Source organism: Phodopus roborovskii, unplaced genomic scaffold (genome assembly GCF_943737965.1).
Source record: "Phodopus roborovskii unplaced genomic scaffold, PHOROB, whole genome shotgun sequence".
Lineage (NCBI taxonomy): Eukaryota > Metazoa > Chordata > Mammalia > Rodentia > Cricetidae > Phodopus > Phodopus roborovskii.
Window position 1 is genome coordinate 18903548 of NW_026126571.1, and position 22523 is coordinate 18926070.

A 22523-nucleotide genomic window follows, 5' to 3' on the forward strand; every position below is an offset into this window, starting at 1 on the left:
CCACCTCTGAGAGGCATCCAAGAGCAACAGGGGAGTCATTTGAACTATCCTGTCCAGCCACACATACAAGAGGAGGTACTTGAGGCTGGTATTGGGATTTTGGATAGTCTGTGCTACTTACAGGGAGCATTGTCTACCCAAGGGGCATAACTCTCTCTCTCTCTCTCTCTCTCTCTCTCTCTGTGTGTGTGTGTGTGTGTGTGTGTGTGTGTGTGTATGTGTGTGTGTGTGTGTGTGTGTGTGTGTGTGTGTGATAAAATAATTCCTTGAGGCTTTATCAAACAATGTTGGTGCTATTTATTCATCCTTCTCATCTGTATTGACCTCCCTCCTAGTTAGGGACCACTTCTCATTTTTATATTTCTCTTTTATTATCATTTGTATCCTACTATTCCCCTCTAAAGCATCCCCATGGTCCCTTTTACTTTTCTGGCTTCTGTGGTAACTAAATATTATATCCTTTCATCTGAAGATTTGGAACTAGGTACCACAGATGAAAGAGAACATACAGTGTTTGTCTTTCTGAGTCTGGTTTTCCTCATACAACATAAACATTTCTAGGTCCATCCATTTAACTTCAAATTTCATGATTTCATCTTTCCTTACAGCAGAACAGCATTCCACAAATGTATAGATATTGCATTTTCATTATCCATTCATTTGTTGAAAGATATTTAGGTTGTTTCCATTTCCCATCTATTGTAAATAAGATGTCTATGAACAATGCTGAGCAAGTATTTGTGGAGTAGGATGCTGACTCTTTTGGGCATCCGCCAAAGACTGATGTAGCTGGATCATGTCATAGGTTCATTTTTAATTTTTTGGAGCATTTTTCATACTGATTTCCAGAGTGGCTTCGCCAATATGCATTCTGATAAGCAGTGAATAAATATTCTGTTTCTCCCACAGCCTCACTGGCATTTAGTGTTGGTTGTTTTGTTCATCTTGTCCATTCTGACTAGGGTGAGATGAAATCTCAGGGTTGTTTTAGTTGCATTTCCCTAATTGCTAAGAACGGTGAACATTTTTTGAGGTTTTTCATAGACAATTTTCTGTCTTCTCAATAGAATTTTCTGTTTATATCCTTGTAGTAGTGTTAATATAATTGTCCCACATAAGCTCATAGGGAGTGACCCTGTTAGGAGGTATGGCATTGTTAAAGTAGGTGCAGCTTTGTTGGAGGAAGGGCGTCACTGTGGGGACAGGTGTTGAGGTTTCCTATGCTCAAGATAGTTCAGTTCACTTCCTGTTGTCTTTGGATCAAGATGTAGATTTCTCATTTCCTTCTCCAGCACCACGTCTGCCTGCATGTTGCCATGTCCCACCATGACGTTAATGTATTAAACATCTACCAGTCCAATGAAATGTTTTCCTTCTTAAGAGCTGCTGTGATCATGGTGTCTCTTCACAGCAATAGACACCCTAACTAAGACAGCCCCTAACCCATTTCTCAACTGGGTCATTTGTTTTCCCACAATCTTTCTTTTTTGAGTTCTTAGTATATTCTGGATATTAATCCTTTAACCACATAATGTGGCTGATAAAAATTCTTTTCCATTCTGTGGGTTTCTTCTTTATTTGATTGATTGTTTCTTTAGCCATATCAAATTTTTTGGTTTTATGAGTACCCATGTGTTAATTGTTAGCCTTAATCTCTGAACAAATAAAGTCCTACTCAGAAAATCCTTTCCTACACCTATCTCTTACGTATGTTTTCTTCTAGCAATTTTAGCATTTCAGGTTTCAAAATGAGGTCTTTGACCAACTTGGAAATATTTTTTTTTGGGGGGGAAATGATTTTTGTGCCGGGTGATAAGTATGGGGCTAAATTCTTTCTTTGGCATGTGGGCTACAATTATTCTAGCATCATTTTTTGATGATGTTTTTTATAACAGATGACTATAGTTTTATGAACTTATGTTTCCTATTTTGTTCAATTGACCTACATGTCTATTTTTGGCCAGTACCATATTGTTTTTATTACTATAGCTCTATAATGTATCTTGAAGTTTATCTCAAGATATTTTACTGTCTTTGAAGCTATCTGAACTTGTTGATTAATTCTAGAAGTTTCCTGGTGGAATTCTTTGAATCCCATATATAATGTTATGTCATATGCAAATGGGTATAATTTAATTTTTTTGCTTTCTGTATCCTTTAATTTCCTTCAATTTCCATATTGCTCTGGCTAATCTTTCCAGCACTATATTGAAAAAGAAGTGGGGATAGTGAACAGCCTTATCCCATTCCTGATTTTAATGGTATTGCTTTAACTTTCTCTCCATTTATGATTATTTTTGGCTGTGTGTTTTGTCATATATATACCTCGTTATGCTGAGGTATGTTTCCTCCAGGCCTATTACCTCTAGATCTCTAGATTTCCTACTAGGAAAACATGTTGGATTACCTCAATGGCTTTTTCTGCAGCTATTGAGAAGAGCATGTGGTTTTTGTCGTTAAGTCCATTTATATGATTGTTATATTTATTAACTTACATGTGTCAAAACATCCTTGCATTCCTAGGACACCGCCAACCTGATCACAGTGGGTGGTCTTCTTGGCACATGTCTGCATTGGGTTTATTAGTATTTTATTGAAGATTTTTGTATCTCTGTTCATCATATTTGGCTGTAGTCTTGTTTGCTTGTTCATAATTATGCCTTTACTTATTTGGGTATTAGAGTAATACTGGCTTCATGGGATGAATTTTGGATTATTCCTTCTGTTTATAGTTTTTGTTAATAATTTAAGAAGTATCAATTGTAGTTCTTAAAAAGTCCGGTAGACCTCTGCTCTGTGAATTCTTCTGAGTGTGAGTTTTTTAGTTGAAAAGCTTTTATTACTTTCCAATCTCATCCTTTGCTATGGGACTGCTCAGGTTGTTGTTATCATCTTGTTTTAGCTTGGTAGTTGGGTTAGCTTGGTAGTATGGAGAAATCAAGAGATACATCTCTTTCTTTTAGATATTCTAACATATTGGAGCTCAAGTTTTTACAGTATTCTCTTATAATATTCTTTCTTTGGTGTCTGCTGCAATGTTTCCCTGTTCAGTTTTGATTCTGTTAATTTGGGTACTATCTTTCTCTTGGTCGGTGGCCAACAGCTTACTGTTCTTATCTTCCCAAAAATTTTTTTCTTATGATTGATTGCATGGTGTTCATTTCTATTTTATTAATTTCTGCTTTGATTTTTTAGTATTTCTTGCCATCTACTTAGTTTGGACTCTCTTTGTTCTTGTTTATCCAAAATCTTATGTTACACCATTAACTCATTTATTTGTGCTTTCTCTGCTTTTTAATGTAGGCACTTAGGACTATAAATTTTGCTTTTAGAGATGCTTTTAATCTGTCCCTGGAGATTTTTTGTTTTTTGTTTTCCTTTTCAATTAATTCTAAAAATATTTTGATGTATTTCTCCTTTGACATACTCATCACTCAGTAATAAGTTGTTTTATCTCCATGAATTTATAAATATATGAGAGTGTTGTTTGCTATTTATTTTAAGTTTTCTTGCATAATGGTTGGCTAGAATACTTGGGATAATTTCATTTTTTTGCATGTGTGTTAAGGTTTTTTGGCGCCTCAGTGGTCTAGTTTAGAGAAGCATCCATGTGGTGCTGAATAGAATGTATATCCTATAGTGTTTTGGTAGGATATTCTGTAGATATCTTTTAGGTCCATTTGATGTAAAATGTCATATATTTCTGAGGTTTCTCTGTTTATTTTTGTTCAGATGATCTATCTATTGAAATGGTAGAATGTTGACATCACTTAATATTACTGAGTTTGTGTTATATTGTTGTTTCTATTAGTATAGATGGTCAGAGTTTGACACATATGTTTAATATTGTAATTTTTCTTGATTAATTGATCCATTCACTGTAATGAAGTGCGCCTTTTTGTCTCTTCTGATTGGTTTTATTTTGGAGACTTTTTGTCAGGTATTAGAATGGCATGCCTGCCTGCTTCCTGATTTCAATTATTTGGGATACTTTATGCTATGCTTTCACTTTGAGGTTGTGCCTATCTTTAATGAAAAGATGAATTCCTGCAGATAACTGAGAGATGGATCTTATGTTGTAATCAATTCAGTTGCTTCTGGTTGGAGAGTTGAGGCTGTTAATTTTTAGTGAATGTGTGTGTTGGTGCTAGTTTTCTTTTCTCTGTTTGAGCTCTCAGTCATGTTTTATGTTTCATTAATGACAGCTCTGGTTGTTTTTGTTGTAGTCTTTTGGCTGTGCTCATTCCTTTCTTCAGTTCGGAGTATTGCTTCCAGTATCCTATTTAACATTTCCTTCGGCTGGATATGATTTCTTTTAGGATGTAGAAAGTTGTTATTTCTTCTTCAACAATGGCAGATACTTTTACTTGTTACAGTAGTCTAGGTTGGCAATCCAAGTCCTGTAGAACATGGAATGCATTGCTCCAGGCTCTTCTAGCTTTCAGAGTTTCCATTGAGAAATCAACCATGATCCTTTTAGACCAATATCCCTCATGAACATTGATGCAAAAATACTAATAAAATACTGGAAAATCGAATCCAACAGCACATCAGAGGAATCATCTACCATGACCAAGTAGGCTTCATTCCAGGGATGATTTAATATACAACAGTCTATCAATGTGTTCCACCATATAAACGAACTAAAAAAGTAAAACCACATGATCATCTCATTTCACGATAAAGGTCTTGGAGAGATCAGGAACATACCTAAGCATAATAAAAGCAATATTCAGTAAACCAACAGGCAACATCAAACTAAATGGAGAGAAACTTAAGGAAATTCCTCTAAAATCAGGGACAAGACAAGGCTGCCCACTCTCCCCATATCTCTTCAATATTGTACTTGAGTTCTAGTTAAAGCAATAAGACAATAAAAGATCAAGTGGATACAAATTGGAAAGGAAGAAATCAAACTGTCACTATTTGCAGATGATATGATAATTTACATAAGTGACCCAAAAAAACTCTACCAGGGAATTCCTACAGCTTATAAACACCTTCAGCAAATTAGCAGAATACAAGATTAACTAAAAAACAAAACAAAACAAAACAAACAAACAAACAAAAAAACTCAGTAGCCCTACTACATACAGATGATAAATGGGCTGAGAAAGAAATCAGAAAAACAAAGTATTTGGGGTAATGCTTACCAAACAAATGAAAGACATATATAACAAGAACTTTGTGTCTTTCAAGAAAGAAATTAAAGAAGATATCAGAAAATGGAAAGATTTGTTCTTCATGTCCTACTTTGTCTACAGATTCCTTTCCTGTTCTTTCAAATCTTTAATTATCTTCATCATTTTATTCAGGTACGAGTGCAAATTTATATTATCTTGAACATCACTCAGGTGTTTATTATTATCTTCTTGGAGTTCAGTAAGGCATTTGTTAATGTATCCTCTAATTCTTTTAATTCTTTGATGATTTTATGATTTTATAAAATATTTTGCCCTGGTCTCTGTCTAGGTAGTTCTCATTAGAGAATACTTCTATGCGTCTATGTGTTTTGATGAGGGGAATACTGTCTTGGACATTGATACTATTTTTGTTTTGTTTTTTATTTTTTGAGATTCGACTTAGTGTGTGAACTTCTTTCTTTGCTTGTTTATCTAGCCTGCCTTAGATGAGTGCAGAAGCTAGTAATTGTAGCTGAACCAGGTCAAGGTGGTAGATGAGCTGTTTAATTGGACCAGACAAAAATGGTTCTTAAAACACAGGACTAGAGTTTGGTCTATGTCTGTAGAGATGGCTTCAGGCAGAGGGAAAGATTAGAGAGGAAAGGAGTGTCTCAACAGTCAAATGTGGTTTGCAAACAAGGCAGGTTGGAAGGACTTGGATCTAGAGCTAGACCTGTTGATGTGGAAATGGCAACAAGTGGACTGAAGGATGGCTAATGCAAGAAGCAACTTACCAGGCAAAGTTGGCTGGTGAACAAAGATGGTTCCTAAGCTGTGGATTTAGATCTGAGCTTCTGAGTCTGTAAATGCCAGTAGACAGCAGTGGGAAGATAAAATTTTGATGGAAAAAGGTGATTTTTCTTTTAAAAAAAATTAATATTGGTGTCCAGAAAATGTAAAAATAAAACAGTAATAAAAATTACATATTTATTCCTTGATTAGAAAGAAATACATTTTGTCAGGTTCTGTGTAAATAATTAGAGAAACAAAAACAGCAGCGCATCTTCACAGAGACACTCTACTGATTTGATTAAATCCTTTAAAACAACAGCTTCTTTTGAAATCAATACTGATCCACGGCTGTCTATACTTTTAATGCCACATCATGACTAGATACCCATATTCTCAAGACCTGCATCAAATGTGCAAGCCTGGTATTTACCTTAGAGCTCTCGCAGGAAGGAATTTCTGATTTCCCAGTGAGGACATGTGAGTTTCTAAGCAGCAGATCACTACAATACATGTTATTTTTATTCGGTACTTTGGAACCATTGAGAAAGCATCAGATCCTTTTTCCTCTATCCATGCTGAAGCATCCTGAAGTAGTAAATCTGAGGAAAACATGGAGAACTGTCAGGCGGCTTCAGGTCAGGAGTCTGTGCCTCCCAGGCTGGTTTAGAAGGACTTCCTTAGTCTTCATGGTTCTAGATCTTTCTTGGCTTCCAAAGACAGAACAAGTTGTCTTGTGCAGAGATTGTATCTTACACACTAGTGTGGATGCAGGCCACTGCAAGACTACTGGCCTAGTAGGGGTGCCTGGGGCCTTGGTGGCTGGAAAGGTGTCACTTAAAACAGAGAGTGAAAACAGAAAGACACACTAAATCCTACAAGGAAAAAACACACAAAGAAGGTTTGAACACAGCAAAGGGAGAGGAAAGCTTAACACCATCATTATTTACAGTGGTATGACTTGGATTAAAAAGAAAGACAAAGTGAAGGCAATCATGAGACCCAAGAACCTATCTTGAGTACAAACTACAGCATCTTATTGTATCTGGGGTCAGATGGGGGCACCCCAGAGGACAATGGTATAGGACAGCCTTTTAGGAGTTATAGTCCCACCGTCATCTATCATCTACCCATCTGTATCTTTTTCTATCATCTACTGATCCATCCATCCATTCGTCTGACTAGCTCTGGTAGGATATATGATAAGAGAATTTTGTTTGGAGACACCAAGAGTGTGTGCAATTGAAATAGCTTAGAATAATTCTTCTAAGATCTTAGCTTCTATTGGGGTTGTAAAAGAAAATGTATACATTCAAAATAACCCTTTAAAACAGCTGCCACAGTCTGAGACTAGAACAGTGAAATCTATGCCTTGATAGAGACTAATTAAGTATCTCCAAAATTATAATTTTCTTATTGTTGAATCAGGCCATTAAAAAAATCCAAATCTAAGAAAAATAAACAAGAAATATGTTTGCAGTGAGTTCTGTTTAAAGTGTTTTGTTCAAGGCCAGGGCCAGATTCTTATGCTATCTGCCTGCTTGTTACTCTCCAAGAACGTGAATGCTATGAATTGTAAACACATTTTAAAAGCTATACCACACTCACTTGAGCTTCTCCCATTTCTTAAAAGCATGGCCTTTAACCTGGATGGTTATGAGCCACACTGAGTACCTCTTCCCTGCACGACAGTATAGGAAAGACAGAATAAGCAAGGATGCTCTGTTGTAAATCCATCTCCAGCTTCTGTAAGTGAAGTTGCTGAGATACCATATCTACTAGCACGAAGCAAATGTACGTATGTGGTTTCTTGCGCTGCATGATTTTGCTTCGGGGTTGGAAGCTAACCAAGCTCCCCAGTGTCGGATGGAAGAAGATTTAGAACAGGGAACAGGCAGGGGACACTTGCCTATATATTTTCTCTAATAGTCCCAACATGGGCCTCATTTCCATCTCAATTCATGAGTTAGTCCTTTTAAAGCAAGTAAATTTAACATTTTTGTGGCCTTTGGAGTCGACCATGGGTTTAGAACTGATGAAATTTAAAGCAATCATGGTGAATATGATGCAGTACCACAGCCTCTCTTATACTTTGCCCTCAGGATCTTCATCTTCACACACTCTATGGTCTTCTGATGTTTGCTCAATTTCAGTTTAACCTGAAAATAAATAAAAAAAAAATCTGAAATGCATAATCACACACAGGAATTAGAGTGAGAAGAGGCTCAGTGTGATTGACAAATCAGGACAAGGATGCCTGCGGCAGCTGTCCCTCCTCCCGAGATCAGTTGCACAGACAATCATCCATATGAGTCTCCTATATTGGGAATATAAAATTTTGGCATATCACATTATGTGTTGTATAGGGCCAAAAAGGACAAACGGATGTTTAGAAATAGTTTTTACTCATTCCACCTTTTCCATAGAATCTACCTTACTGAATTCACTTCCTTTCAACTAAGAAGTTACTTAACCGAGTATGCGCTATATGCTGAGTATTGCTCCACACTCAAGAAATGTTGAAAATATAGACACTTTTCTTCCTCTCAAAGAGTCAAGTTTATCAGAGAATACTATCCTTTCTGAGTAGCTATAGGCTTTCTTTCTTCTATTATTTTTCCAAAATGGGTGCAGTTGCTAATGGAGGGTAAATATAGCTAGCATCCAGCCCCAAATAGAGAGGAGCCACAGGAGGTCTTGATCAATGGACCCTGGAGAACTGAGAATTGGCTGTAATTACAATAGACCAGAGGGGGCTCTCCTAGCTCCTAACTCCTTTTCTGCCTAATTTCAGCTCAGTCTTATTTAGGAGAGGATCTTTAAATTTGAAGGGGAAGCTTTCCTTGTCCTCAGCTGCCTCTGAAGCCTTCTGTACTTGAGGCTGTTACGCTTCCTGAAGTCCGGAATGCTGCAATGCCGTTCCTTTGGGGTCCTGTACAGAAGGGAACATTTTATACAGGGAAGGATGTCACCATTGGCAGCCAGTCTTGCAGGGGGTGTTATTGTTTGGAATTCCCTCCAGGACCAATGAGATTACATGGAATGGAGTACATCTGGTGGAAAAAATAAATGCCAATATTGTCTATTTCCACTAAATACTGGATCCATCTGTATGGTGGTTTGGGCTGGGGAATGTCTCTTTTGGAATGTCTTTAGGAAGCTTCTGTAAATGGGCCACACATTCTGAGAAAGTTTTCCTTTGCATGGAAACAAGATTAGAGTGATCTGATTTCTTCTGATCCCACTGACCATTGGAACACACGGGCCAGGCTATCAGTAACTGTCTTCTCCGTTACAAAATAAAGGAGCTCATTAAGAACATTGCTTGAGCCTAAAGCCTATAGGCCTAGTTTAAAGAGTCCTCATGTTTAAACATGTGTCCGGGGCTAATCTGCTGAGATTGTCCTCGTCAATAGAGTGACTCTTGTTTTGGGGAGAGGAGACTCCCTCCTCCCCACTGGTTTTCTGCCACAAGCAGTCTAAAGTGTTCCACTGATCTCCTTGGCTTTTTGCCGGCAGCCTTTCTTCTCCAGAGAGCCGAGGGTGGAGGGGAGGGAAGGCAGCATTGACACCTTTCTTTTTCTTTTTCTTTCTTTCAGATCCAGAAGAGTAGAAAAGACCTCACATAGACTGGGACTGCCAGTGTCTGGTGTCTGGGGAAGGTGTACAGCTTTCAGAACCAAGTCCCACATTTGGCCTTCTCTCACGCTGTCTCCTCCCAGGGGCCTCTGGGGGTTGGCTTGTGGTCTTAGAATTATAGGGGACTTTTTCCCCTTCCTGAGCACACAAACTCCACTTGAGGTTTGTTTTGCTTTGTTTTTGTTTTTGTTTTTGCTTTTGCCCCGCCCTCAAAGCAAAAGGCAAACGTGAAAGGCCATTTCACAGTCCATCACTAATAATATGGCTTTCACAGCACCTGTTGAGCCTGCTGAAAAACTGACATCCTGGATATGCTGAATGAGACTCGCAAAAGGTTCCCCACACAGTTGACAGCCATTTTGGTTTTGTTAGTGCTGTTAACTTGGAACGGTGCCTTTTATCCTGGCTCATGATGGTGACCACAGCCAGGTTGGCTTTCATCGCAACTAAAGTGAAATGCCAAGCGCTGGCTCTTTTCTCCAGTTGAGAACATTCATTTTCTCCAGTTTATTTTAAGGCTTAAAATTTGTTCTTATGCCTTTTCCCCCATTTGTATAATATATACGTGTTTGTCTTTTTAAGAGGAGGTTATCCTATAGGAATATGTATTTGATGCTTAATTTATTATGTGTAAATTCCTAAATATAAATCTGAATGTGTTAGCTGATGACCATGCTGTCAGTGCGATCCCAAGGGTTTTCACCGGGCAGCATCCATCACTAAGGGGTCACTGAAATGTTGACTGCTTCCTGGTCCTCTACTTTTGGGTATCCATACATTGGCTTCATTACTTTGTAAACTTCTTAGAAAGGGAAGTGGTAAGGGATCCAGAATCAGAGAGATATGTCAGGTAATAATTTTCAGTTTAGTAAGATTTTAATACCACAAAGGAGATGATTAATAGGACAAATAGAAAATAAGGATGATAAATATGGCAGGGGTAAAGGGATAAAAAATACATTATCCTGAAGCCAAACAGAAAATGGGATTCAGTAGAGTGCAAGGAAAGTATGATTTTTCTCTCTCATGGTGTGTGATTTGGATATGAATGTTTTATGTAGTTTTAGGTCCCATCTGAAAGTAAACAGTGTCATATAGAAATAACGACAGGAAGAAAGTGAGCTAGGTAATGGGCTTGAGTGAATTCTGTAGGTTTCATTTCTAAATTAAAAGTATAAAGACAGGTATTTTAAAGTATCTGTGTATTTTAATAAGTCATTGGTATTTACATAGCAGTTAAAGAAGACTGTGTGTGGTCCTTATGACCTCTTGGCTCATATAAATAGGCTTCAGCAGGGAAATGTGAAGAGAGTTGTTGCCTGGAACACACAGTACCTGATGTTTACACAACTTTTCTCTGTTGGTTTTACATTTGACCTCCCAACACTTCCATTACTCTGCCTGAGTTCCTAATAGTAAATCATGAAATTCAGAACTAAGTGACTTTGGGAACATAAAATGTCAAGTGTATGACTAGAACAAGCCATGTGATATCTAATTGTTATAATACAAGGCAGTTTGATGGGTTTTGATAACAGGGAGACAGTAAGGAAGCGTGGGAATGCTGGGGAATTGCAGAGGGTGGGCTGTGGAGGATGGTCAGGGATTGGTGAGGCTGGTTGTGAGGGGTGAGTGAAGATGGTGAGAATTGGTAAGGAAGATGATAACATAAGAAAGCAACAGCCCAATATCACAGGCTATATTCGTTCTGTGTAAGAATAGGGGGTCCCAGGTACCCAGGATTTGTAAATTTCCTCCAAAGTTTTAGACATTGGCATCTAACCCGGGTGCTTACACTGCACCAAACAAAATGTGCTTATGAGCTGTACTCAGCCTAGGGGTCATCGGCTTGCAAGCCGTGTTCTTGAAGGTAGAATGATTCTGTACGCCAATTAAATGCAATCAAGTGTATGACAGTTTATGTCCTTGGAATATGGGCCTTTTACCTCGAATCTACTCTGTATTTTTGTATGTGGAACATTTGGGCATTTGATACAAAATGCCTACTGCTTCATTTTATAATCTAGAAAATAACACTAAACTATTTGAAAAATAAATAGGAATATAGCCATTTTTTCTAAACCCAATGAGGATAGAAACGTTTTAAATTTTCTGTCAGCCATGAATCAGCTGAAAAAGAATGAGAGGAGAGCTTCATGCTAGCAAACTCTGCTTAAAACACTCAGGAGGTACAGAAGCTCTGCTAACTTAGTCTTACTTTTTAATTTCTCAAGTGTTACGTCACGTTGAATAAAAACAGAGTCATTTGTGCAAAAGTGTATGAAATGCATCACTGTGCTCTAAACTGATCCTAGACTTGATCCCACACTAGAATAATTATTGCACGTCAGTATTCACACGAAAGAACACTATTTCCAACGCTGCAGCATGTTTTCTGTGGGTTTTACTTTATTGAAATGGCTTCTTCCAAGTGTAGCATCTATCAATATCCCACCAGCATGATCCCAACGCCCCACTCACTCACCTTGCTCTGGCTCCTGCACACAGCACAGATTTGCACACCAGAGTGTGCAATGAGAAACTGTGGACACACAGTGACCTCCTGCTCGTTAGTATTATAATAAACCACAAGCCTTTTATATCCCTAGCTGTAACATGATAACTAACTGGAGCCAACACTTTGAGTTGCATCTTCACATCACCAAACAAGCCTGTGTCCAAGTTGTATCACTACGGGCTCAACTTGGGGCACAGTAACTTATCCTTACAGGATTCAGTATTTTATTTCTTATTCATAGTTTCCTTTCCTAGTCTGTGTGTCCTAATAACTTATGGGAGCAATTAAAAGATGTATCTCTAAATCATTAATGGATTTTCTTCCACTGGCCATTTTGTTCACAGTGTTTTTAAAAAGCATGAAAAACAACTGATAGGATTCTACACACTAATATCCTTAATCATTAAAATCAGGCTGAACACCAACACCAAAGCCAAAGACAACTCATTTGCGGAATCTCAGACATCCTAGTTTTCCATCTGCAGCCATGCCTTTAGAACGGGTACAGTTGTCATAGAATGGGAGAGATGGAGTGGAGAGAATGAGAGAGAGAGTGAGAGAGAGAGAACAGAGAGGAGGAGGGGGAGGAGACTATTTTGTGCTCCATATTCTAGGAGTTGGATGCTTGACCTATCCCTTATCTCATAGATCACATTTCCTTAGATAGACACACAGATGGAATGGATAGGCAGATGGACGGATAGAGAGAGAATGTATGTTTTGTTGATGTCTGAGTAGAGATTTTGATAATGAGAAACATTTTGTAATGTTCTCCCATTGAGTGTGGGGAAACCAATGGATTAAAAATTACAATATTCTTTCTCAAAATGAGACAGGGAAGATTCCAGAATTGGAAATATGAGTGCATCATAATTTTCCAAATGAAAGAGATTAGAGGAATACCTTTTCTCCCAGTCAGACACTTCATTCTAACTTTGAATGCCCTCCACACTTCGAGACTCACAGTACTTTTCTATCACAGTGCCTGGCACCCAGCCAACACTCAGGATGCAGAACTGTCAGGTGGGATCATCCCATCCCTTTTCAACACAAAGTTCAAATTTCCTTCACCACATATTCAGTGTCTTCACCATCCATGTGGCTGCATTCAGGAGATGTGCATTCTGGGTAAAGGCAGACATACTCTAATTACACCAATAGCTTATCACAAAAGGTGGAACATCAGACTATTTGGGGAATTTGCTAAAGCCAAGTAGTGCATGAAAATAGATTAAAGTGGTTTCTGTGGCCTCTATAGTTGAGAAAGAACAACAACAAAAAATCAAATCAATTCAATGACATTCTTCAAAGAATGATTAACCACGAAGGGTGATGATACAGGCCTACCTGAAAAACTCTCATGACTCTTAGAACCCAGGTTGAAACTGGGACTTTCCTGGAGCAAATAGGAAATATTATCCATGCGGCATGAGAAACCACTGCACCGTCTGCTCTGCCAGCATGGTGGGCACAACGCCGGGCTGCAGCGAAGCCAGTGTTACAGGACATAATGTTTCAATAATGATGCTATATTGGTTCTTATTCTTGAACAAATGGATAATTATACTTGTAATCCATCAACAGAGATCTGTGATTAAAGGCCTCATTATCACTGACAGAGTAAGCATAATGAGAAATCAGTAATGAGCAGCAACAATGTTCCTGAGAAATCAGGAGGCTCATTACCCTATGTCCAAGCAGAGACACCAGCAGGCACAGAGGTGGCCCAGAGTCCGGATGTAACTAGGGCCATCTACAAATTTTGCTGAATTGTTAGCAACCATGAGTCTAATGAGGTTAGAAAATGGGATGTTCTTGTTGGACATTTGTATGGGGAAGGTGCTTTCCTGGAGATTGTCAGTGATGAGCAAGAGATGCTTCCTATAAGATCTTGCTTTCATGGGAAGGCACGGTGAGGGGTGGTGGGGGTCCTGGACGGAGGAGTTCATGGCCAGCTTTAAGGATTAAGTCCTAATTATCTTGCATCATCCTCCCTTCCCATTCTCAATTAAAATATTGGCACATGTATTAGAGGTGCATTGCCATGAGTTCTGGCTTTTGTTCAAGTGAAAGTGGGTTAACACCAACAGTGGGAGGCTTCCTTGGTACACTCAATCCAAACTAAGTAGCCATTGCAGAGCCAGAAGCAGTGGGAATGGTGGGCCTCTCAGTTCACCCAGGGCACACTTGCCCAGTTTCTTCTGGGGATTCCTCTACCTTCTGAGTGATTGTTGTGTGTAATAGTTCGCAGTCAGTGTCTCCATGGGGCATCGTTTCTGTAATGGTCAGCTTTAGCCATTGCCTCTGAGACTCCCATGCACATTCTTCATGGGAGCTGGTATCTCTGCTTGCAAGCACACTCATAGACAAGCTCACTGGAGCCCCGTGACTGGAATGGCTTCTTCTAAGCAGGTACGCAGGAAGCACACCCTGCTTATCTTTGCTCTCTCTGTGTGCTCTAAACTAGGGAGGAGGCTGTGCATACTGCTCTCCGTGTCTTCAGATAGGTGTATGTGTCATATGTGTGCTGATATAAAAGTAATCCCAGATTAATACAGACAGCTTCACACTGAAAATCTACAGCCATATATATCATTTAGTGATGGATTCTAGAAACAAACTATAGAGAATTACTTCTTCCTTTTTTTTCTTGCTTCTATGATATTTTATACAATTTTATAAGCTGTAAAATTTTAAAATATTTTTGCTATTTTCATTTGTAGATCTTGGCTGGGGTTTTATCAGCTTTCTTGATCCCTGTACTGCAACACACACACACACACACACACACACACACACACACACACACACTGCATCATTTTTAAAGTGTCCTCTCCCTGATTTGTGACCTTCCCTTTGTGGATCCTGTCTTGTCTCATATTTTCTGACATTCCCCAAGTCTCTTTATTTGATTCTGCCCAGATAAGCCATTCTACTTGCAGTATCATTTGAGTACACAGAAACGCCAAATAATGGGGTTGGGCACATTTTCCAGAGTAATCTGAGTGAGGAAATGTAAAATAGCTCAAGCGACTAGACGTAGGTATGTGGGGAGGAAGCAGTAGATTGGTGAAGAGAAACAAGGAATAGGAAATCTAAGTGGGGGAAATTATTCAAAGCAAAGTGATCACTTCTAGGTTAATATGATAATGGCATTGACTTCCTTAACTGTAGGACAATTTTTTTCTGTCATTTCACCTCTGGATGTTAGGTTCTTACCATGAGTTTGTCAACTCATTCCTTGTCAGGAGCAGCCCTGGTCCTGGATGTGTGGGGATGGATGGTGGAGGCCCCTAAGCCTTAGACTTTGCTGTCTTTCAGATCCAGAGAGCTGGGCTTGTGGGAGGTGTCTGCTGAAACATATCAAGAATACCTAGCAGAGCTCAGAAGAAGGCAGGTGGCCATACTTCTAGACTCTTCTGCAGGTCATGCCACATGCATAGTTGTTGGGGGAAATTAAAAAACAAAACAAAACAGAAACTTCCCGTTGTGTACTGCAGGTGTCTTTCCAAAAAGGAAGCTAGAGAATGGCATGTCTTTACTTTGTGGCACAATGTCACATACTCTCCTGGTGTGAATGAGTCTCAGGCAGACATAATGCAGCATTAAGATTGCATTCATGTATCACAAGGCAAGGGGATGGCCATCCATTCTAAGGAAGAGCGTTCTGTTCCCTATGGTGCTGCTACTTCACGCTTCAAGTTGTTCACACGGTGTAACATCACACCTCCAAATGCAGAATCAAAGCATGGGATGCGTGTAAGACAGAGAGTGCCAAACTGCTGTTAAAAACATTAAGTATGTTTATTGTAAATCTTCATTGCAAAAGAGCCTGATAATCCTTTGTGTCTAATTCCCCCTAGCATCTAGTAATAAATAAGTAACTGTATGTTCCTCTAATTGTCAAATAAAAACACAAATTAACCACTTCATTGGAATTTCAACAAATGAAAAGGCTGCCTTTTTTCTTGTAATTGTTGGTTGCTGTGGTCCACATTTTATGCCAGATTTAGGGCTGCCAGAACCCACTCTACCCTCCATCACTTGTGTTCCCCTGAATCCAGGGCAATGCTCAAGTAGCAACAACTTTTACTGAACAGTGGTGCATATTCACAGAGCATGACTGCATGTTCAAGTACTCGCTGTGGGCTGAAGGTCCTTATTAAACGGATTATCAAAAGCTAAGGTTGCTGTTCCCAGAGTTAGCCTGCTTCCGAGGTATTTTTCACTATGTACGATGGTATTATATTCCTGTGTGTCAGCTTTCAAATTCTAAACTGTTTTTCTTTTTCCGTTCTCAGAAATGTTATCCTGCCCTTCAGAATAGACTAGCATTGGTTTAGTCATTATCCTTGTCTTTGGGGAACAGAAGCCGTTTACTATCATGAGATCTGTACTCAGCTGCTAACTTCAAAGCAGCCACTAAGAGGCGCCCCTTGTGGTGATGAAGTGTACCACACAATTACTACTCAGTGTGGCTCTGCATATTATTCTTGCACAGTAACTCTTGTAAATCATGGCCTTTAGCGATGCACTTCTGCCCTGTGGGATTTGGCTATTTTATAATAAATCTACTGTTACCAGATCACCGGTAAGAACTTAAAGTCACTTGTACGGCCCCATCCCACAATTAATCACTGTCGGCATTTCATTGTGGTTCCTTAAGGTCTTTGACTGTGCATGTTTACACAATTAGGCCATACAGTGCACTTAAATAATCATTATGGTTCATCCATATGATATTAGCATGTAAGCATTTTCCTGTTTTTTTAAAAAACTTTTCGTTAATACAATTTCAGTGTAAGCATAATACAGCATTACATCTTACAGTTCCAGTGCATTTTACTTAACCACCTCTCTGCTATTGATCAGTGAAGTTAGATGCTTTTATTTTAGAATCCTAATTTTATATAACAAAAATGAGTCTGTTTGTATGTTAGTTTTGTCACACTTTAGAATATCTCCCCTGGACAAATCGATAACTGCCCAGTTATAAGGTCAAAGGTTGTAAATACTTTGGGCATGTCTAATGCCAGAGCACATTCACATGTTAGAAGAGCTTACATTTCAGTAGCATAAAATGCTGATGCGTGAAGAGCTCTTATTTTTGGTTCTTTGATGAGCAGACAGTTAATTGTCACCAGAGAAAATGGAACTGATGGTGTAGTGTGGGGAAGAACACAACACTGCAGATGTGAGCACTGGGTATGTATAACTAGAGCACAACCCTGTGGGAAGTTCAATTTGAGAAGTTCCAAACTTTCAGTGATTTCCCAACTAGGAGGAGAACCTGATGCCCTTTTGAGGATATAAAATGACACAGTGATTACTTGTTGTGAGACATCATCCGCTACCATAGGCCAAATGGAACACAAAGATACCAGCAGACACACTCAGCAGGAGTGACTAGAAAGTAATAAGTATCATAAGGGCAGGCATTTATAACCTGCTAAAACAAATTGATTAAAAATTCCCACTATGTCAACATCCTTTTCCATGCCACCCTGTGGGATCTGGTTGTATTTATAACAATACGGCTATTATGAGACTGTTCACAATGATGATGTCTGGACTCACGGGGCTCTTAAATCATCTTTTCACAGCAGGCTTGTGCTTGGCCATGTACCCTACTTTGTAGAAAGGAAATGCATTGTTTAAGTCATAAATCATTTGGGTTTCTCACTAACCTCAGGCTGTTCTGTTTTTAGGTGTGTGTGTTCTCCTTGTGGGTGGCAGCCTTGGCTGTCACTTCCATCTCTGTCCCCTTCCCAGTTTCCTGAATAATTGGATCAATTGCCTTTTGGCTGAGCTAGGCAAGGACATTAATTTGAAATATCTGAAAATGATCACTTTATCAAAAGACACCAGTCACATAAGCTGCCCTGGTGACATTTCTGCCCTGAGCTGACTGATTATGTTGTTTACTCTCTAAACATTCACTGTAGATCAAGGGCAGTTTAATTCTTGGCCTTAAAGTTCTCATTTCCCAAAGGAGACATATTTCCATCTCAATATGTGCATTGCATTACACCCATACACACACAAATTCCTTTAGAATAAAAACAAAACAGTAATGAACACTATTTACAAAGCACTCTTAACATGGCCATCAAAATTATGTCCTGAAGTTGATACTTTTAAAGTATAATAGAAAATGAAATAAAGTGTGTGTCAATATACTTGCTTACTCCTTGGTATATCTTACCCCCCTGTGAAATAGCTGAGAATTCTGAAGTTTCATAAGTTCAATGCACTCTTTAAATTCAGAAAGCAGAGTAAAGGCTGGGAAGATGGATAGCACGGTTGATGAAGTGCTTATCCTGAGAACATAATGACATGAGCTTGATTTCCAAAACCCACTTAAGTTAAAGAAAATCTGGGTGGTAAGGTACATGCATTCAATCCTAGCACTTGTGAGGTCAAGATACGTGGAACTCTGGGACTTGCTTGTCATCCAGCTTAGTTGAGTGTCCTAGTCTTCTATCGGTGTGAAGAGACATCTTGTCCAAGGAAACACTTATAAATTAAAGCATTTAATTTGAGTCTTATGGTTCCTGAGGGTAGCAGAGTCCATGGTCGTCATGGCAGGAAGAAGACAGGTATGATACTGATAGACAGACAGCAGGTATGGGGGGGTATACCTCAAAACTCACCCCAGTGACACACCTCCTTTAACAAGGCGACACCTGCTCTGAAAAGGCCATAGCTCCTAATCCTTACCAAACGGTTCAACTAAGCAGCAGACCAAACATTCAAACATATGAGACTATGGGGAGTATTATATCCAAACCATTATACCTCCTCAATGAATTCCAGAGCAATGCGATACCCTGTTCTAAAGCCAAAGTCGACAGTGACTGAGGAATGACACTCAAGGTTGTTTGTTCTCTGGCGTCCACATTTATATGTTGTGCATGCACACATGAACCTGACTACACACGCAAAAAGAAAGAGAGGGCTGGGGGAGAGAGAAAAGAAAAAGCAGGATAAAGGTGGAGGCATAAAGTAAGACTAATAACCCAGGAAATTTCCTTTATGTATAAATGAAAGCAAAGCACCTCCCCAGTTCCCAGGAATAAGTTGTAAACTCTATCCCAGTTGTTTGGAAACCTGAATATATATGGGCAGAAATCACTTTTAAAAATCCATATCATCTGTGAGGCCAAAGCACTTCAGTGGTTGAGAGAAAAGATGGCTGCCCTTGACAGCTCAAAACAATGTCTTCACTGAGAATTCCCTTGCAAGGTGCAAGGCCCAGCATGCCCCACTGAAATTGCATTCCTGCTTAAAAGGCTGTCTTAGTTAGGGTTTCTATTGCTGTGAAGGGACACCTTGACCACAGCAACTCTGATAAATAAAAACATTTGACTGAGGGGGCTCTCACAGTTTCAGTAGTTCAGTCCGTTATCATCAGGATGGGGAGCATGGCGGCGTGCAGGCAGATGTGGTGCCAGAGCTGAGAGTCCTACATCTTGACTCAGTGGCAATAGGAAGTTGACTTACTGTCACACCAAGTGAAGCTTGAGGGGAGACCCGCCCCCACAGCGATGCACTTCCTTCAACAAGGTCAAACTCACTCCAACAAAGCCACCCCTAATCGCACCACTCCTTAAGCGATTATGAGGGCCTATTACATTCAAACTGTCACAAGGGCTCAGATTTCTGCTCACCAAGATTGAAAAACACTGACAGAGAATATAGAGACTCTGATGGAGCTACATCAGGTGATCAGACATTCAAGCATATGAATGATGGAGCCATTCTCATTTAAACTGTATCATTTCATTCTCTGGCCCCCATGGGCTTGTAGCCATATCAGAAAATGAAATGCATTTAGTTCAACTTCAAAAGTCCCCAGTCTTTCAGTCTCAAGACTGTTTAAGAGTTCAAAGTCTAAAGCCACAAATCAAAGGGCTTAGATCTCCTGCCCCTCCAAGCTCTGTTGATTACAACACAATTTTCTTTCTTGAACTGCTTCCAACTCCCTGTTTGGAGCTCTCAGCAAACATCTCACAACTCGGGCGTCTTCCCCATCTTGGGATCTCCAACACAATCCAGCTTCCACTTCAGGAAATGGCCTCTCCAAGGCTCCATGAGAGGAACTCCCTGCCACAAGCCTGGCCTCAGTCATTTGCTTTCCTTAACTGCAGAGGAAGATTCCACAACCTTTTCCCTCTGGAATCCTTGACTCTAAAGTCAGAATCAAGCAGTTGAAAGCTGCTAAGTTCTGATTGCTTGGGATGGAACCTGCTCCCGTCCATGTATTACATTTGTATAACTTGGATTTGTTAATACTTTCCTTTGTTGCATAAGCTTTTCTTTAATTCCCTAGGTTCCTTATTACAAGTTAGAAGCTTAGCTTAGTGGGATTTTGCCCTGAGGGTACCTCCCCCTTTATTCCATTTTGCATCAGAATTTCTTTAAACTTCTCATCTCTTTGAGCCCAACACTTATCTCCAACATTAAATTTCCTGGTGTTCTTTTACTCCTCAAACTGTGCATTTTGTATTTCTTGTTGCCCTGTTTGCTCTTTTTCATTGTAGATCTGCATCAGAGTGATCACTAATAACCATATGACAGTGAATAATAGGCCGTCTTGAAATCTCCTCTGCTAAGGAACTTAATTCAAAAGTCTTCCATTTAGAACCCAGCAGATCTTTAAGACAAGGGTGGAAACAACGTCCCATTCTTTGACAAAATATAAGAATGGTTTCTATCCTAATTGCTAATATTGTTCCCCTTTTCCTCTGCAACCTTTTGAGCATGAGTCCATGTTGCTCTCAGCACATTGCTCCAAGCTTCTATTAGGATGGCCTATTACATCACACTTAACACATTCACCTGCTTCTCACATCCAAAGTCCTAAAGTCTTACACGTTCAAAAAACATAATATAGTCAGTCCTCTTATATGGTCAGGTCCTGGTCCTCACTTTCCTCTCCCTGCTGTGCAGGGTCAGTTGTTGTCACTGTGGATGTGAGGGTTCCTCCTGTGCCATGTCTAGAGTTTATTGCCCTGAGCAAGAATTACAGAAAATGTCTAGCCATGCCCAGGGATATTTGCTGCTTGACAAGAGCTACCGGTGACGTTCTCAGGAGAGAGGTAGCTTCTGAGAGGCTGTGGTAGATGGTCAGGTTCTCCAGAATGGACCCAGGACAATGGGCTGAGTGAGTTTTCAGTTCCTGTTTTTTCCAGATGCTGCCATCAGACAGAGTCTGGGGGAGAGTGAGATTCCCAGGGCTGGACAAAATGAGCCACAGCCTGGGGCTGTCCCACCACACCATATAATGGAGGAGAAGATACCCATCATATGCTACCAAATAAAACCACAATACTATGAGTGGATTACATCATTTGAATTGTTGGCTTAAAGAATCCCACAGAGTTCCCTAAACATAACAGATTATTGTCAAAACTATTGGCTACCCTCTACAACCTGATGGTAAGACCCTATTGCTAAAGACACCACATTCTCATGTTATAGACCATGAAGAAATTGAGCTGATAATAAACTGGAAACTTCACCTCTACTGACTGCCACTCACAGTGATGGAAGCTGCTCTACATGCTGCTGGGAGAGAAAAGTAATTATTAATCTCACCCAGATATAAAGCCTTCCCATGGGATTCTCCATCAGGAATGTCAAATTCTACTTAAACCTGAGATGGCCTTAACAAGAGGAAAGAAGTTATCTGTGCACTGTCTTGCCCTGTCATGCCTGCAAGATATGTCCACTGTGCAATAGCGACAAGGTTGTTATAGGAGTTACCATCACTTTCCAAATTGGATTTAGGTCCCACTCCGTGAGATGGAACAAATACCTGACATTTTTAATGAAGCTAAGGGCCTGAAACTAGATAGGACATAAGCCCCAGGGGGAAAACTACTATTATGATGCTAATTTAACACAGCAATAAAACAACTCTTGATGATGTGTCTATGATACCCATAGATCACTGTATTATTTAACCCTCATAAGAGAAGCATCTTGCAGTAGATGGCAGTTAACACAGAGACCCACAAATGGACAATGTACAGAGTGAGAGACTTTAAAGCACTCAGTACTAAACAAGATATCCTTGTTACACCTCTCTCTTCTCAAGCGATCAATGTGGAACCAGAGGTGAAAAGATTGTAAAATCCAGAGATGATGTGTGGCCTCCAGGAAACCATTTTGCTAGACAGAACAGGTCTGATGCACATTTGAACTCACAGAGACAGTGACACCATACACAAGACCTACATTTTGTCAAGCCAGACAAAAATATAAGCAAAGAAAAACAGAAGCTGGCATAGAGTGCCACCTCTAGTTAAAAAGCTATTTGTAATTTATAGCTACTGGAAAAAGTAAAAAAGAAAAGTCAGTTATCTTTAGTGGACTGACAAGGGGTATATTAACCATTCTCTAGGGCAAGCCTCATGTTCAGGAGTAGTTAACTAACACTAATTGGACCC

The 22523-nt window shown here is 39.6% G+C and overlaps 1 protein-coding gene across 3 annotated transcripts in view; it reads left to right on the plus strand.

The window, feature by feature from the left end:
- Pde1c (phosphodiesterase 1C) overlaps positions 1–22523 on the plus strand; it is a 370394-nt gene that overhangs the window by 335631 nt on the left and 12240 nt on the right. Inside the window, exon 18 of one of the 3 annotated variants that reach the window (XM_051202984.1) lies at positions 9512–9670. The exons of the other annotated variants lie outside the window; for them this stretch is intronic. Coding sequence (XP_051058941.1) covers positions 9512–9525 — 14 coding nt within the window. The 3' untranslated portion in view covers positions 9526–9670. Of the gene's footprint in view, positions 1–9511; positions 9671–22523 lie in introns of those variants that run through there. 3 annotated transcript variants of the gene reach the window in all.